Source organism: Peromyscus californicus, unplaced genomic scaffold (assembly GCF_007827085.1).
Source record: "Peromyscus californicus insignis strain IS unplaced genomic scaffold, ASM782708v3 Scaffold_8__1_contigs__length_139910024, whole genome shotgun sequence".
Lineage (NCBI taxonomy): Eukaryota > Metazoa > Chordata > Mammalia > Rodentia > Cricetidae > Peromyscus > Peromyscus californicus.
Window position 1 is genome coordinate 766455 of NW_026294606.1, and position 15357 is coordinate 781811.

General features: G+C 44.0%; 2 protein-coding genes across 16 annotated transcripts in view; both read left to right on the forward strand.

The window, feature by feature from the left end:
* Prxl2c (peroxiredoxin like 2C) overlaps nucleotides 1-10564 on the forward strand; it is a 36905-nt gene extending 26341 nt beyond the window's left edge. Inside the window, exon 6 of the mRNA XM_052728740.1 lies at nucleotides 10455-10564. Within this exon, the coding sequence (XP_052584700.1) occupies nucleotides 10455-10459 (5 nt within the window). The 3' untranslated portion in view covers nucleotides 10460-10564. The remainder of the gene's footprint in view (nucleotides 1-10454) is intronic.
* Cdc14b (cell division cycle 14B) overlaps nucleotides 10498-15357 on the forward strand; it is a 115045-nt gene continuing 110185 nt past the window's right edge. For 12 of the 15 annotated variants that reach the window (XR_008215831.1, XM_052728718.1, XM_052728719.1 and 9 more), the window contains exon 1: nucleotides 11570-11732. Coding sequence is in view for 12 of the 15 variants with exons in the window: in XM_052728718.1 (XP_052584678.1) it covers nucleotides 11573-11732 (160 nt within the window). In the remaining 3 variants the exon portion in view is untranslated. Of the gene's footprint in view, nucleotides 10613-11569; nucleotides 11733-15357 lie in introns of those variants that run through there. The other 3 variants (XM_052728722.1, XM_052728735.1, XM_052728734.1) reach the window with 3 other exon arrangements.

Here is a 15357-nt window from a genome sequence, read left to right on the forward strand (position 1 = left end):
GTGTGTGTGTGTGTAGTTTTTGTGAGACAGGATCTCACTGTGTAGCCCTGTTTGGCTTGGAGCTCACTATATGGATTAGACTGGCTTAAAACTTACATAGCTCTACCTACCTTGGCTTCCCAAGTGCTAAGATTAAATCATGATGAACTGAGTTCGATACCTGGGACCTGTTTGGTGGAATGAGAGAACTAAGTAATGCAAGTTGTTCTCTGACAGGCCCCCAACATACACATACACTCACACACACACACACATGCTGTGGCACACATATGTGACTACACACAGATATATACTCACACACAAAAACAAATAAATGTGATTTTTAAAAAGAGGGCTGGGGAACACAGCTCCGTTGGTAGAGTGGCTAACATCCATAAAGCCCAGATTCGCAGTGCTGCATAAGCCCAGGCTTGGTGACACATTCCTGTAGTTCAACCACTGGGAGATGGAGGCAGAAGGATCAGAAGTTCAAGGTCATCCTCAGCTACATAGTGAGTATGAGACCAGGCTGGGCTACATAAGACCCTGATTCAAAAAGAAAGTATGAAAGAGGACAATAAATGAATGACAAGTGTCCCTTTGCACAGTGTAAACTGTTTCACAGGAGCTGGAAAGTCCTGGGACTGCAGTCAGTTGAAGCAATGTAGAGGTCTGCTCTAGAGTTCTCCACAGCAGCTCCAGAAGGTACAGATTAGCCTTGTTCATCACAATGAGAATTGACAAAAGCACCTACAGAAGCCAAATTTGTTTCTAGAAAAGTATTTTAAATATGCCAATCATTGTATAATGACTTAAAAGTACAGGGAGGTAGTCAGGATGTTTCAAAAGGTTCTTTATCGATTGTTACAATTTGCTATTACTTAGTTTATTCAACTAGCAATCTGGAATCAGTGAGTCACTGACATTTCCAAACTTCAACCGTTAAGGACTTAAAATGCCATACGTGAACATGTTTACTGACTTAATGTAAATAGGGAATAGCTTTTTATTTCCAAGCAATGTGTGGGAACATAGGCCTGCATTCTCACCGATACAGTACAGAGTGTAAGACAGGATAGCAGTCCAGGCAGTTAATAAGACCCTGTCTCACAACTGACGAAGAGGTCTAGGAGTGGAGCTCAGTGGCTGAGCTCTTGCCTAGAATGCTTGTAACTATCACTTCGCTCCCCAGAACCTCAAATATGTCTGCCCACACAAATGATCCATATTTGTTAGAATTTTAGGAAATTAAAATTTAGCCCCAGAAACATGTCTTCCTGGTAGGAGACATGTCATCACATTTAAACACCATAAGAGTATGGAGACATGTCACCACATTTAAACACCGTAAGCATCTGACACTTTTGGAGGAGAGAAAAAAAAATGTGTCACTTCCCTACACTAAAAATTGAGTTTGTGAATGGAGAACCCAGGCTTTCAATTAAATCACACAAAATCCATTAAAATCCCAGCACTCAGGAGGCAGAGGCAGGGCTCTGTGAGTTCAGGCCATCCAGGGTTGCTTGGTAAGACCCTGTCTCAAACAAAATAACAACATACCCAAAAATCCAGTAGGGATGGGGATGGATATTTTGCTGGCATAAGAAAGAACATGGGGCTGGACAGTGCTAGCACAGGTGAATCTTTGAGTTAGAGGCCAGCTTGGTCTACAGAGTGAGTTCCAGGACAGCCAGGGCTACACAGAGAAACCCTGTCTCAAAAAAAACAAAACAAAAAAGAGAAAGAGAGAGAGAGCGAATGAGAACATGGGTTCAACTCCTAGCATCAACACCCCCCAATAACATGTATCAAATGTATTATATATACATATATATAATTTCTACTTGTATGCTTTTTTAGGTTATTTTGTCCTAGAATTGAAAAATAGACCAGAGTTGAGTGTGGTAGTATACATCCTTAGTCCCAGCAGTCAGGAGCCCGAGTCAGGTGGATCTTTGAGAGTGGAGAAATAGTAGGAATCATCTGGAGAAGGCAATATGTGTCCTAGAAGGGATGTAAGGGTGGGGGCAGGTGGATCCCTAAAGCTCATTAGCCAGCTAGCCACTGAATCAGATGAACTTCAAATTCAATGAGAGACCCTGCCTCAAAAAATACAGCTGGAGGGGCTAGTGAGATGGCTCAGAACACTGGCTGTTCTTCCAAAGGACAAGGGTTCTAGTCTATAGGATAGTTCACAGCTGTCCGTAACTCCAGTTCCAGAGGATCCAATGCCCTCTTTGACCTCCACAGGCACCAGGCATGCAAGAGGTGCCCAGACATACATGCAGGCAAAACACCCACACATACAAAATTAAGAATTTAAAAATTAGTATAAAAAAAGATGGAGATTGATTGGGGAAAAGACACTTGTCAACCTCTGGCCACCACACACACTGGCATAACAGCATGTGTACTGTACACACACACACACACACACACACACACACACACACACACACACACAAGCATGCACTCACAAACTCACTCAAACATAGGCATGCACAAGACATGAGTCACTTTCACTAATTTTCAGAATTAGATTGCCTATGTTACGGGTTCTTTAATCTTTGGATATTTTCCTCTTCCATAGCCTCTAACTTTGGATTAAAGGATTCCCTGTTCATGTGATTGCATTTAAAAATAGAATGGGGGCTGAAGAGGTGGCTCAGCAGTTTTAAGTGTGACTGCTCTTGCAGAGGACCAGAGTTCATTTTCCAGAACACATATGGTGGATTACTCCTGAAACTCAGGTTCCATGAGAACTGAAGCCCTCTTCTGGACTTTGTGGGAAAAATGAGACCAAAGGGTGTGCTAGGATTCCATCTCCATGAAGGGGCTTGAATAAAAGATACACAGAGAAAATCAACGTATTAGAATTGGTAGTTAATTCTCTTCTCAAATCAGAAAATCTTCGAGAATGTTCTTCCTAGCGCCAATAGGAGATGAAGAATAAATTGCTTTTGCATTTCTACAGCCTTGGAAGAGACTTTATATTGATGCCTTTCAATTACTTCCACGTCAATAAGGGGAGAGTTAGATAAGAATGTCTTTCTTGTTTTGTAATAGTTGGCAAGAAAAATGTGTGTAGTGTGGGTAAAGGAGGTGGCAGCTATCTCCAGTTACCTGGTTATCTTTGCCGATTGTGACTGTGAAGCTTGCTGTGTCCTGCCTTGGGAGGAGGCCTGGTTTGGCAGCTGTGCCCACAGGCAGAGTCAACTTGGATCTGCAGCCACTTCTGAAGAGTCCAGGAGAGATTGTTCAAGCCCTGTAAGTCTAAGAGTACCTAGATTCAGCCAGAAGGGCTCGTCCAACTCGGTCAGGATGAGAGAGCCAGAAATAAATTTCAGATGCCAAAATATTGTGCAAGAAGATGTAACTGACATGGAGAGCAGAAAGCAAAGCAAGGAGAGGGAGTTGGAGGCAGGGGAATGGCTACAGGACACGGTCTGGATAGAGGGAATCATGCTCATGTCTGTGTGGAGGGTTAACTCATGGCCTGTTGCTGTGTTCTACAGAATACCAGAGGCTAGGTACTTCAGAACAGAGGTTTGTGTTGCTCGCAGTGTTGAAAGTTCACTAGTATAGCACCAAACCAAGAGTGGAGTCACATACTTTTAATCCAAGCACTGCGGGCTTGGCACCAGTACACACTGGATAAGAGGTGGCGGACCTCATGGTGGACAGCTTAACAATGGCAGCAGTGTGACAGTAACAGTGATACACACACAGAAGAGAGATTCAAGGGAAGTGCCAACCTCTCCTATAGCAACCCACCCTCTTAGGGGCTAACCTCTATCTAGGAGACCTGTACTAATTCTTTCTGAGGGTGGTGCCCCCGAGACCTACTGACTTTCTACTAATTCCTTTTCTTAAAGGTTCTATCACATCAATACCCCATTTTGAGCACCAAGCCCTAACACAAACTTTGGAGATATCTCTGTGTCCTGTAGAATGTCTGGCAGTTTCCTCTGCAAAGCAGGAACCTGAAGGACCATTTTGCCCAGCAAAGTTCAGTGGTCACCTTCCTATGGGCCCTGCATGTCCAGTTGATCAAGCAGTCCAGGCAAGAACAGTTTCTTGCCCAAATGGCTATTTTTGCCAAGAAGATAAACTCCATATAGAGTGTCTTTGATGCCCATCCTCCTCTCTGAAGTAAATTGGTGCTGCCAGGAGCAGACATGTCTCACTGTCCAGAAAGTCTAAATTTTTCAAACATTTTAAATGCCATATTCTGTAGGTCTTTGAAGTGTTTGAAGATTACCTATCTATCTGAAATATATCTATGTATAACTAGAAAACTTAACTAACATGACTATGAGTTTGACTATCATAGAAGACTAATTATTAATCTGTATTTTTTAATTATCCATTACAATCTAAATGAGTTACATAAACCTAATACCTCAAAGGGGAGTAGAAATATACATACAGTATAACAAAATTAAGTTTAAACTTGTATCAATAAACTAAAATCCATAGCAATGTAAAACATTTCTAAACAAGTTGTTACTCTTTAAAAGTAGGTTCATTAATCTACCCTTTCATCCTCTCATATCTAAACTATCCCTTTTCTTCTTTAGAGATTGCATTTATAACCTGCTTTAAATAAAAAATATTGGTTTTACTCTGTCCCACATCAGAGGGCTCTTCTGATATGCGACACAGACTCTCTCAACCTTTTCTTTTAGCAATATGCTTGGGTTTAGAGAAAGAGTGAGCCAATTCCATCTCCAAAACCAGCGTGGTATATTTGGGAATTTGGGCGTAGCTTCTCTTACTACTTCCTGCTGGAGGGGGGCTCTGTATCCTATGGGGACACAAAGAACCTGCCTGGCTACTGGCCAATCAGCATTTTATTTATACAGACCAATATCCACAGCAGCTAATTATACTTTTTTTTTTTTTTTGAGACAGGGTTTCTCTGTGTAGCTTTGGAGCCTGTCCTGGAACTCACTCTGTAGACTTGGCTGGCCTTGAACTCAATGAGATCTGCCTGCCTCTGCCTCCCAAGTGCTAGGATTAAAGGCGTGCACCACCACTGCCTGGCAAACCTTATGTTATTAAAACATTTTAAATGCTATATTCCATAACTCTTTGAAGTGTTTGGAGACCATCTATCTAAAATATATTTCTGTATGACCTTGAAAACATACCTAATATGACTGTAAGTTTGATTGTCATAGATGACTTAACTACTAATCTGTATTCTTTTTAGTATTCTAAATAGCCTTTAAAGACTAAAACTTTACATAACCTTTTTAAATGAGCTGCATGGGTATAATACCTTAAACAAGAGTAGAAACATATGGAGTATAACAAAAATAACCTTAACTTTGTATCAGTATACAAAAATCCATACCAATGTAAAATATTTGAGACTAGTTGGTTAAAAGTAGACTCAACAATCCACCCTTTATTTCAACATTTTCATACTATATCTCCTTTTTCAGTTCAGAAAAAGATCCTTGAATCTAAATCCTTTGTTTTGCTTTTTTCCTGACCTTGAATCATAACAACTTGGAAACAACCCCCCTAAATGATGACAAACATCTATAACCCATCGAATGGCCAAAAGCCACCCAATCCACCTCTTGGGAATGTGGGCATTGTGTTCTCTAGACTGCCTCCTGTTGTCTGGGGGTGCTGGCATCTTTAGGAGACCCTGGGAAAATTGGGGTAGTGGTCAAGTCCTGGGAGAGCTAGCTGTATCATTTGTTGTTCAGTCTCTGTGTGATGGGAAAGTGCAGGACTTATGTGAAGTCCTGGAGTAATCTGTGAGGCTGGACCATCTCAGCCAGCATCCTTGAAGCTGTTCTGGATACAGAACTCTGAAGAAACTGCAACAGTTACTCTGAGATGTTGGATCATCTGGGCCACCTATTTTCATTGGTGTTTGGTCCCCATGCTGTGAAAACACATAAACTTTCAAAGATAACATACATATCTGCATTAACACAAGTATGGAATGTGCAGTGCACACAAGTAGTTAAAAGATGATTTTTTTTATTTTCCATATGAGCAGGTAAAAGACGTCTGTTAACTTTATAAGTCTGTTTGAACTGTATAATAATCAAACTGTAATATAGATCTTTATGCATACCGTATGAAAGGATGGCATGTAATAATAAGTCATGAGGACTCTGTAGCCAACAAGATTTATCATGTCTCATCTCAGAGCTGTTCCCATGTCAAGGGATCAGCTTACACATCACTTATCCTGTAGTCTTTTTTGGCTCACTCCCATATGTCTGTAGCCAAGATATTCAGGAGGTTTTCCCCAATCAAATCTGATCTCTAGTAATCTGGAAGGAATCCACAGCCTTTCATTTTCTGTGGAAATAAAAGCATAACCTCTCCCCCAATGAAACACATTATCTGACTTCCATTTTGAAGTTAAGACATTTTTAAAATATATAGGTTGGTTTAATTTAGCAGTTTCCATAATCCAATGTCTCTCAGCAGCTATTGTTTTTTGTACATTAGCATTTAAAAAATTTAAAGTTAACAAGACACCATATAGGGTTCAGACTCCCTGTGTATTTTTTCATCTTTATGTGGCTTATTTTTTTTTTTAGTACTTTACTCTCTTTTTTTTTTTTTTGGTTTTTCGAGACAGGGTTTCTCTGTGTAGCTTTGCGCCTTTCCTGGAACTCACTTGGTAGTCCAGGCTGGCCTCGAACTCACAGAGATCCGCCTGGCTCTGCCTCCCGAGTGCTGGGATTAAAGGCGTGCGCCACCACCGCCCGGCGTACTTTACTCTCTTTAAAGACTTATTTATTTTTTTATGACTGTCAATACCCATTTTTTCTTAAGCTTATGTACATTGTTAAACACACTGTAACCTGTTTAGATTTTTTTTTTTCTGTCTGAATCTACTTGACTGCATATCTGTAACCTTTTCTGTAAACTTGCCATGAGACTTATTTCAGGGTGCACTGGTGACTCAAGCATGCAGTTTGTCTCCGTACTGTGGCTGGCCTGAGAGACAAGAGAATAGGAAGCCGCATTGGGCTCCATTTTTCTGTGTTTAGAACTTTTTTTAAAGCTTTCTCAGGTCTTATGTGGATATATGTGGCCGGACGTTGGGCACCATTGGTAGTGAGTCTTTCTCTGTAGTGCCAGCCAGCTCTCAAATAACCACACAGAGCCTTCTTAATTATGAAAGCTTGGCTGATAGCTTAGGCTTGTTTCTTACTAACTCCTATAACTTAAGTTAAACCCATTTCTATTAATTTACTTTCTGCTTCATGGCTTTATTACCTCATCTTCAGAGTGCCCATCCTGCTCACTCTGCATCTCCTGGCATCTCCACCCTTCTTCTTCCCAGTGCCCTCTCTGTCCCCAAAATCCTCCCTAGCTATTGGCTAATCAGCTTTTTTTTTTTAAAGATTTATTTATTTACTATGTATACAGAAGAGGGCGCCAGATCTCATTACAGATGGTTTTGTGAGCTACCATGTGGTTGCTGGGAATTGAACTCAGGGCCTCTGGAAGAGCAGTCAGTGCTCTTAACCTCTGAGCCATCTCTCCAGCCCCTCAGCTTTTTATTAAACCAATCCGAGTGATACATATTCACAGGGCACAAGAAGATTATTCCACAACAGGCTGAGGCAGGCAGACCTCTGTGACTCTGAAGTCATTCTCATCTACAGAGTATGTTCCAGGACAGCCAGAGCTACATATTTTCTGAGACTCTGTCTCAGAAAAACAAAAACAATTAAAATTTACTTTGGATTTTGGAGATAATGTCTCACTCTGTATTCCAGCTGACCTGACGTTCACTAGGTGGCCCAGGCTGGCCTCAACCTCGCCATACTTCTCATGCCTCAGCCTCCCAAGGACTGGGGTTAAAGGTGTTCATGCCCAGTAGGAATCAGTTTATTTATTTAAAAAAGTTTGATTTTATGTGCATTGCTGTTTTGTCTGCATGCATGTCTGTGTGAGGGTGTCAGAGTCCCTGGAACTGGAGCCAAATTCTCAGAACCTAGTAGACTGTAGTGAGCTGCCAAATGGGCACAATTTAACCCGGGTCTTCTGGAAGAGCAGCCAGTGCTCTTAACCACCGAGCCATCTCTCCAGCCCCATGAGACCAGTTTATTTTTAAAAGATACAAAACATCGTTAGCCCTTGATAATATTTCTATATAAAAGAAATGCATTCTCCAATTTGAACCTTTACAACAAATATTGTGCTGGAATTCTTTTGTGTGTGTGTGTTCATGTGGGTGCACAAGCACATGTATGTGTGTAGAGGCTAGAGGTCCATGTCATGTGTCTTCCACAGATTCAGACAGACTGGCCACTGAGCCCAAGAAATCCTCCTGTATTTGCCTCCTCAGTGCTGGGATTACAGATACTTATCTTTGAGTTTTTTATTTACATGGGTGCTGGGGATCCAAACTCAGGTCCTCATTGTTACACGGCAGATACTTTACACTGAGCCATCTCCCAGTTTGGAGCTCTTTTGTTAAAAAAAAAAAAAAAAAAAGATTTATTTGTGTGCAGCATTGGGTAGGTACATATGAGTGCAGGTGCCTAGCCAGATCCTTTGGAGCTGGAGTTACAGGCAGCAGTGAGCGGCCTGACCTGGGTGCTAGAAACCAAACTGAGGTACTCTGCAAGAGCAGTGTTCAGAGACTTCTCCAGTCCTAGCCTGAAATTCCTGAGTCTCAGCTGTTGAGACACTTCAGTCATACTCCCGAGTAAGGGGCTTCTTCTCCTTCCCAGGTCCCCATAATGTTCCCTGTCTTTCTATCTTGACTGACCACTTCTCTGTGTCCCCTGTCCTCACTGTCAAAGAAGAGGTGCTTTTAAACTCTACAATTCTATGACCAGTGATCAAACAAAGAACAATAATGTACTCATGCAAGCAAACTCAGGCACTTTCCTGTAGCCAAATTCTCAGAACCTAGAAGTCAGCTCATTGACTAGAGAAATCAGACAATTCAAAGGAAATGTCACACAACAAAGATCAGCTAAGGTATTTTCTAAACATGACAGAAAAACAAAATATAAAGAGTTTGAGGTTACATTTACTCATTTCTTTAGTATGTGTGGAGGGGGGTATGTGTCAGAAGACGGCTTGTGGGAACTGGTTCTCTTCTAATAAATGGGTTTCCAGGGATTGAACTCAGGTTGTTATACTTGCTGGCAAGTGCCTTTACACTGTGCTTTCTGACTGGCCTTGAATCTTTTTATTTGGAGACAGGATCTGGTTGTAGCCTTGGCTGGCTTCCAACCCCTTATGTAAGAGGATGACCTTGAACTCCTTATCCTCCAGCTTTCATCTTGCAAGGGCTTATATTACAGGCCTGTGTGGCCATACCCAAGTGATGAACATATTTTTAACACATGGACTTCTAGTTCCCAAGAATGAAAGACATGTCTGAATAATTAGAAGGTATAATCAAAAGCCTCATTTTAAAAATACTATTTCAGCAAGATCACAAAATTATGAATTTGCAAAATCCGAAAATGCTTACATGGTATAATTATGTATATATAAGCTTTTCCCCCTTTATTTAAACCATATGCATTTTGTTAGAATTTCTAGCGGCCAGAATCTAGCCCAAACATTCTATTTGCTTTCGGTTTTTCAAGACAGGGTTTCTCTGTGTTACAGCTCTGGTTGTCCTGGAACTCACTTTGTAGACCAGACTGGCCTTGAACTCACAGAGATCCGCTTGTCTCTGCCTCCTGAGTGCTGGGATTAAAGGTGTGCACTACCACCACCTGGCTCAAACATTCTATTTGAAGGTGAGAGAAAATGGAAACTACTTGGCTCTTAAAACATTTAACTAAGCCAGTCTCAAAAACCAACGTGAGCCAGGAATTTGGCTAATAGGTCCTGCACATGCAAGGCCCTAGGTCCTCAAAAAGCAGAACACACTAGACACATGCACAGAGAAAACCCAGTAAGGTGCCTCTGGTGGCCCACACCTGTAATCCCAGCACTGGAGAGGCAGATGCCATTTTGAGGACAGTCTGGGCTGTGTAGTCAGACACAACAAATAATCTCTTTGATTACTTTCTTTTCTGTAATCCTAGGGACTCACTGGAGCAACCCTCATGTAATTATTTTTTTAAAAAAAAAAAACTCTTAAAATTTCTGATTGTGACACGTGGTGGCCTTTCTATTATGAGCCCTGGAACAGTGTGGAAGATTCCCTCTTCCAGGTCAAATGTTTTTGCTACCACTACAAACATGTAGAACATTTTAAAGGTAAGGCCTTCGATACGGTATCCTTATGGAAAAAAATCGAAAGATGAATACAAAACCAAGCTAATTCTTAAGCGGTTCCTGGCTAAGGAAAAGCTGTCCTACACCTTTTTTTCCCTACTTAGCTGGCTTAATGGAACTCTTTAAAACAAAAGCCAAAACTACCCTAGGATGAGGAACTCCGTAAAATCTGCATTTCTGAGAGGTTTCTGGGGGGAGGGGCAGAAATTCATCCCGGACTCTGGCTTCTCTTGCAGACTAGAAGTTAAATCGCTGTTGACAACAGGGATTGGCCTGCAGATGGAGAATTTGGGACCACCGACTCTAAAGACTTGTTTCCAGTTTCCTCGCTCAGTGAGATGCCACGGTGGAGCTAGGCCCTTCAAAATGGCAGCTGTGGTCAAGTTCCAAAAAGGTCTGACATCTTTTTAACACACTAGCAAAATATGGGGCTGTATCCCGGCAGAACTGAAAGAGAAAAGTCCGAGGGCTCAGCTGGCCACGTGCTGCTACACTTCGTGTTAAATCGGACCGTGGGCACCCGGGCTATGCACAGCAAGAGTTAGCGCAGCTCCAGGGTCCCGGGGTGAGATGCCCGAAGGAGCAAACCAACATGGCAAATCGCGTCTCCAGGTGGTTTTTACCGACTCTAAGATGCCTTCATTGCTCTGTTCCGATAGGTGGAAAAAACAGCGCTGGTCTGAACTTCTAAGTTCTTAGGTCCACTCTGCCTGTGTCCACAGAGCTGCGGACCATTTCAGCAGGCTACACTCTCCTAGTAGGCGGCCATGACAAGGCTCCCTTGGCGCGAATTACAAGGAAATCCACGAAACACTTAAAAAAGAAAATTCCATCCCAAAGACCCGGAGTGGAGTTACTAGGGAAGGGCTGTACAGGAACTTGGGGACTCACTCGAGGAACTGGGGACTGGGGCGTCGCACCTGGACACAGGAGACAAAAGTTAGGGGGGTCCCACCCAGGGGTCGCCAGCACGCTTTCTGCCCGATTGGCGGAAGCGCTCAGACTTTTCTTTATGGCGTCACCGAGTACCTGCCTGTAGGAAGGCCTCAGCTGCGTGACGTCACGCCGCACTGACCAATGAACGGCCCGAGCCGGCGGGCCCCGAGGAGGGTTGTGGGCCCTTCTTTTTGTGAATGAAGCTCCACGGAACATCCCTCCTGGGGGTCCCCGGGAGCCGCGGCCCGCTAAGCTCGGACGCCCAGGCAGCAGCGTCCCAGGGCGCGCGCGCTTTGCCCCAGCCGCCGGCCAGCGCTGTGTGGCCCCCGGGGCGCGGGCAGCGGGAAACGCAGCTCGAGGACTCGGGCCGGGCTGCCGGGCCATGGTCGCGGTCCCCTGACGGGCCGCGGCCGCCTCCATGAAGCGCAAGAGCGAGCGGCGCTCGGCTTGGGCTACCGCGCCCCCCTGCTCGCGCCGCAGCTCGTCCGCCTCTCCTGGCGTGAAGAAGAGCCGCAGCTCCACGCCGCAGGAGCTGCACCGCCTGGAGCAGCAGGACGACCTGTACCTGGACATCACGGGTGAGCCCCCGCCACACCCCCACGAGGCTCGCGGCTCCTCGCGCCTCCCGCCGCCCGCGCGCCTGCGGCTGCAACTTTACCCGCGATGGGCCGAGGGGTCACCTCTGTAAATGCACCCGGCCTCCGGAGGCGGGGGAGGGCTCTGCCCTCGAACCCACCTCATTCCGGGATAGCTGGCGCGGTTGTTCTCACGCCAATCCGAGCCTCTGCTGAGCTCCGAGGGCGCTGATCTTTGCTGGCCCGAGGGCCCAAGCCCCGCTGCGCCTTATTCACGCGTGGGATCCCTCCTGAGCCTTTGGCCGTTGCCCCCCTCTTCCCCACGCCATCGCGCCCTTCTCAGGCCTCCTCAGGGATCCTTGCCCTCCCTCGCGCCTCCAGAAAAGTGTCACGGTGATGGCGTTTGAACCACCCAGCATTCTAAGAGCCCCGAAGTGTCACTTCTGAGAAATCCCCGCCAGCCCGAGCAGGTAGAAAAGCAGCTTTCGAGGGTGATTTTTCTTAGTGCTTCAGTTCTTGAAGACCAGAAAAATTAATTTGGCAGCTGCTAGGTTTGCCGGGATTGGTGTCGAAGCCAGAGCTTGCCTTCGGTGTGCTGCTGTACATGGAAACGCATTGTCAGCTGCATAGCTGCCTGCGCGATTGAGGGATTGTGCCGCGTTTTCTGGGGCGGACGGTGTCCACCTCTGCGTGGGGTTTTAAGAAATGGTTTCCAGGCCCTGGACTTGGACTTTCCAGGTGGGCTCGATTGGTGACAACATTTATTGATTTAGGAAGTGTTTAGACAAACATAGAAATTTAGTATAAAGTGTATTTCTAGATTGATGGGCATTTAGAAAATAAAACCGACTTTAAAGGAAGCTGAGTGGAGGGGGAAGGTTTTTTAGTGTTTGAAGGAGGAAGAGGAAGGAGCTGCTTTAAGTACAGCCCCTGACCGGCTTCTTCCCAGATCTACGGGTGACCCTGCAGGTGGAGATGCCAGCTTGCCCACGTTCCTTCCAAAGAGACTGTGCTGGTGGGATCTGCACATTCCTTCTGCTCTCTCTTATACCTCTTAAAATGATTTTTGGTTAGGGCTGTTTAATATGGGGAAAGTTCATCCTTGTATAGCGCTGAATTGTAGAGGTACACAGGAGTATATTGAGAAAAGTTGGTGGCAAAGACACAGGAGTGTCCTCTAAGTGTAACTGATGTTGCCAGTTTCTCGTGAATCTTTCCAGAAATATCCTGGACCGGCACATATATGTATCTATTCTTTGCAAACCCATGCAGGATGGCTCACAGTTGATTTTTGCATTGCTTTGCACAGTACTTCATAGCAGAATGCTAGCCTCCAATTGGTGTGTTCAAAATCTCATTTGATTTTAATTACTACCTAGGCCAAAGGATGTGTGGCTTTAAAGGATAGAACCATAAAAAAGGTTTATGGAATTTAAACACACTTATAGATTTAAATGTTTTATGAATTTAGACAGTTCTCTGTTGAATATTTAGGTGACCTTTAATAAAAGTTGTAAGGCTGGGTATGGTGGCACATTCCTTTAATCCTAGTAGCACCCTTTAGGCAGAGTCAGGTGGATCTTTGTGAGTTCAAGGTCAGCTTCATCTGTATAGTGAGTTCTAGGACAGCCAAGTATATGTAGAGAGATCATCCTGTCTCAAAAAAAAAAAAAAAAAAAAAAGAAAGAAAGAAAAGAAAAAAGTTATAAGATTTAGGTGGTTGTTTTCATAAGAAAAATTGTTAGTGGCCTCGAAGCTGGCATTCAGGGTCTTGTGCATGCTAGGCCAGGTCTCCAACACTGAGCTACAACCCACCAAAAGATTTTTGACAACAGTAATTGGAGGAAATTTTTCTTGTTTTTGGGGGGATAAAGTGTAACTTGGCAAGCCTTCCAGAGGAAGCCATCAAAGAACTAACCTTAGAAAATGTCAACAGTACTGAGAGAGCTGGTGCAGATATGCACAAAGTCAGAGTACTGTCCAGTTACAAGCCCTGGAAACGGACTAACTAGCTCTAGGGCAACAAGGCTTGCAGCCCTTCAGTGATAGGCTCAGCTTCCTGAAAGAAAAGAGAAAAGAGAGTAAAACAGTCTGTTTCTGTGTTATCTTCAAGACAATTGAAGTAATTAAAAATTTTAATTTAAATTATTTAATTTTGTGTGTGTGTGTGTGTGTGTGTGTGTGTGTGTGTGTGTGTGTGTGCCTGAATGTATATATGTACACAACAGGGGTGCAGTGCCTGAAGAGGGGGCTGGAGGCCCAGGTGGTGGGTGCTGGGAATTGAATCTGTAGAGCCTTCTCTTCAGCACCCCTCATAGGGTCTCATATAGTCTAGGTTAGCCTGCAACTCGGCAAGCAATCCACACCAGCCTCAAACTTGATATCCTACTGTCTTAGCCTCCTCAGTGCCGAGGTTATAGACATCTGCTACTATGCTGTGCTGGCCTTAAAATTGTAGAGTTCAGGCCAGGTGGTTGTGGCAAACACCTTTAATCCCAGCACTCAGGAATCAGAGGCAGGCAGATCTCTTGAGTTCAAGGCCAGCCTGGTCTACAAAGTGAGTTCTGGGACAGCCAAAGCTACACAGAGAAGCATTGTTTCGAAAAAACAAACAAACAAACAAAAAACGAAAAAAACAAAAAAGAAAACAAAAGCAAAACAAAAAAAATTGGAGCGTTCAGATTACTTTTAATTTCATTTCTTCTTTTGTGTGAGGTGGTGATGGAAGGAGGGAGGGAGGAAAGTAAAGGCTCTGTGCTTAGCAGGTGGCAGCTGGTCCTTTCATTCCCAAATTGTCTTCCCTCAGTCCCTGTTTTGTTGTAATTTGCTTTTTGAGATAGGGTCTCACTCTGTAGCAGGCTGGTCTGGGGCTCTGTAGGTAAGGGTGGCCTTGAACTCACAGAGATCTTTCTGCCTCTACTTCCCCAAGTGCTAGGATTAAAGGGATGTGCCACCATACCTGATACCTGATAGTTTTCTTAATTGTTTTAAAGAAAATCAAACATTATTACTGAAACAGTTTGGTCCTGTTTTTTATTCTTCACTTTTCTTTTAAAAATTTTTTTTTTTACTTTATTTGTGTTGGGGGAGACGGGGAGGAGAGGGAGGTGGGTTTAATTGATTTCATTCTTTTTTTTTTTTTTTTTTTTTTTGGTTTTTCGAGACAGGGTTTCTCTGTGTAGCTTTGCGCCTTTCCTGGGACTCACTTGGTAGCCCAGGCTGGCCTCGAACTCACAGAGATCCGCCTGACTCTGCCTCCCGAGTGCTGGGATTAAAGGCGTGCGCCACCACCGCCCGGCTGATTTCATTCTTAACAGGGCCGTGTGCACGAAGTCAGGACAGCTTGGGGGAGTTGGTTCACTTCTTCCACCATGTGGGTTTCCAAAATTGAACTCAGGTCATCAGTCTTGACTGCAGGTTCTCTTTCCAGCTGAGCCATCAGGATGTTCTGTTTTTAACTGCCCAGTGCTATCATATTGTATGGCTGAATCATGATTTCTTAATAGTAAGTGGGAGTTTGAGAATGTGTTAGTTTCTATTGCAAATGGCAGCAGAATCCATGTGGATGGAGTCTGTGTACATGTGTGACTGCATTTATAGAGTGAGTTCTGGAAGTAAAAATGTTGGG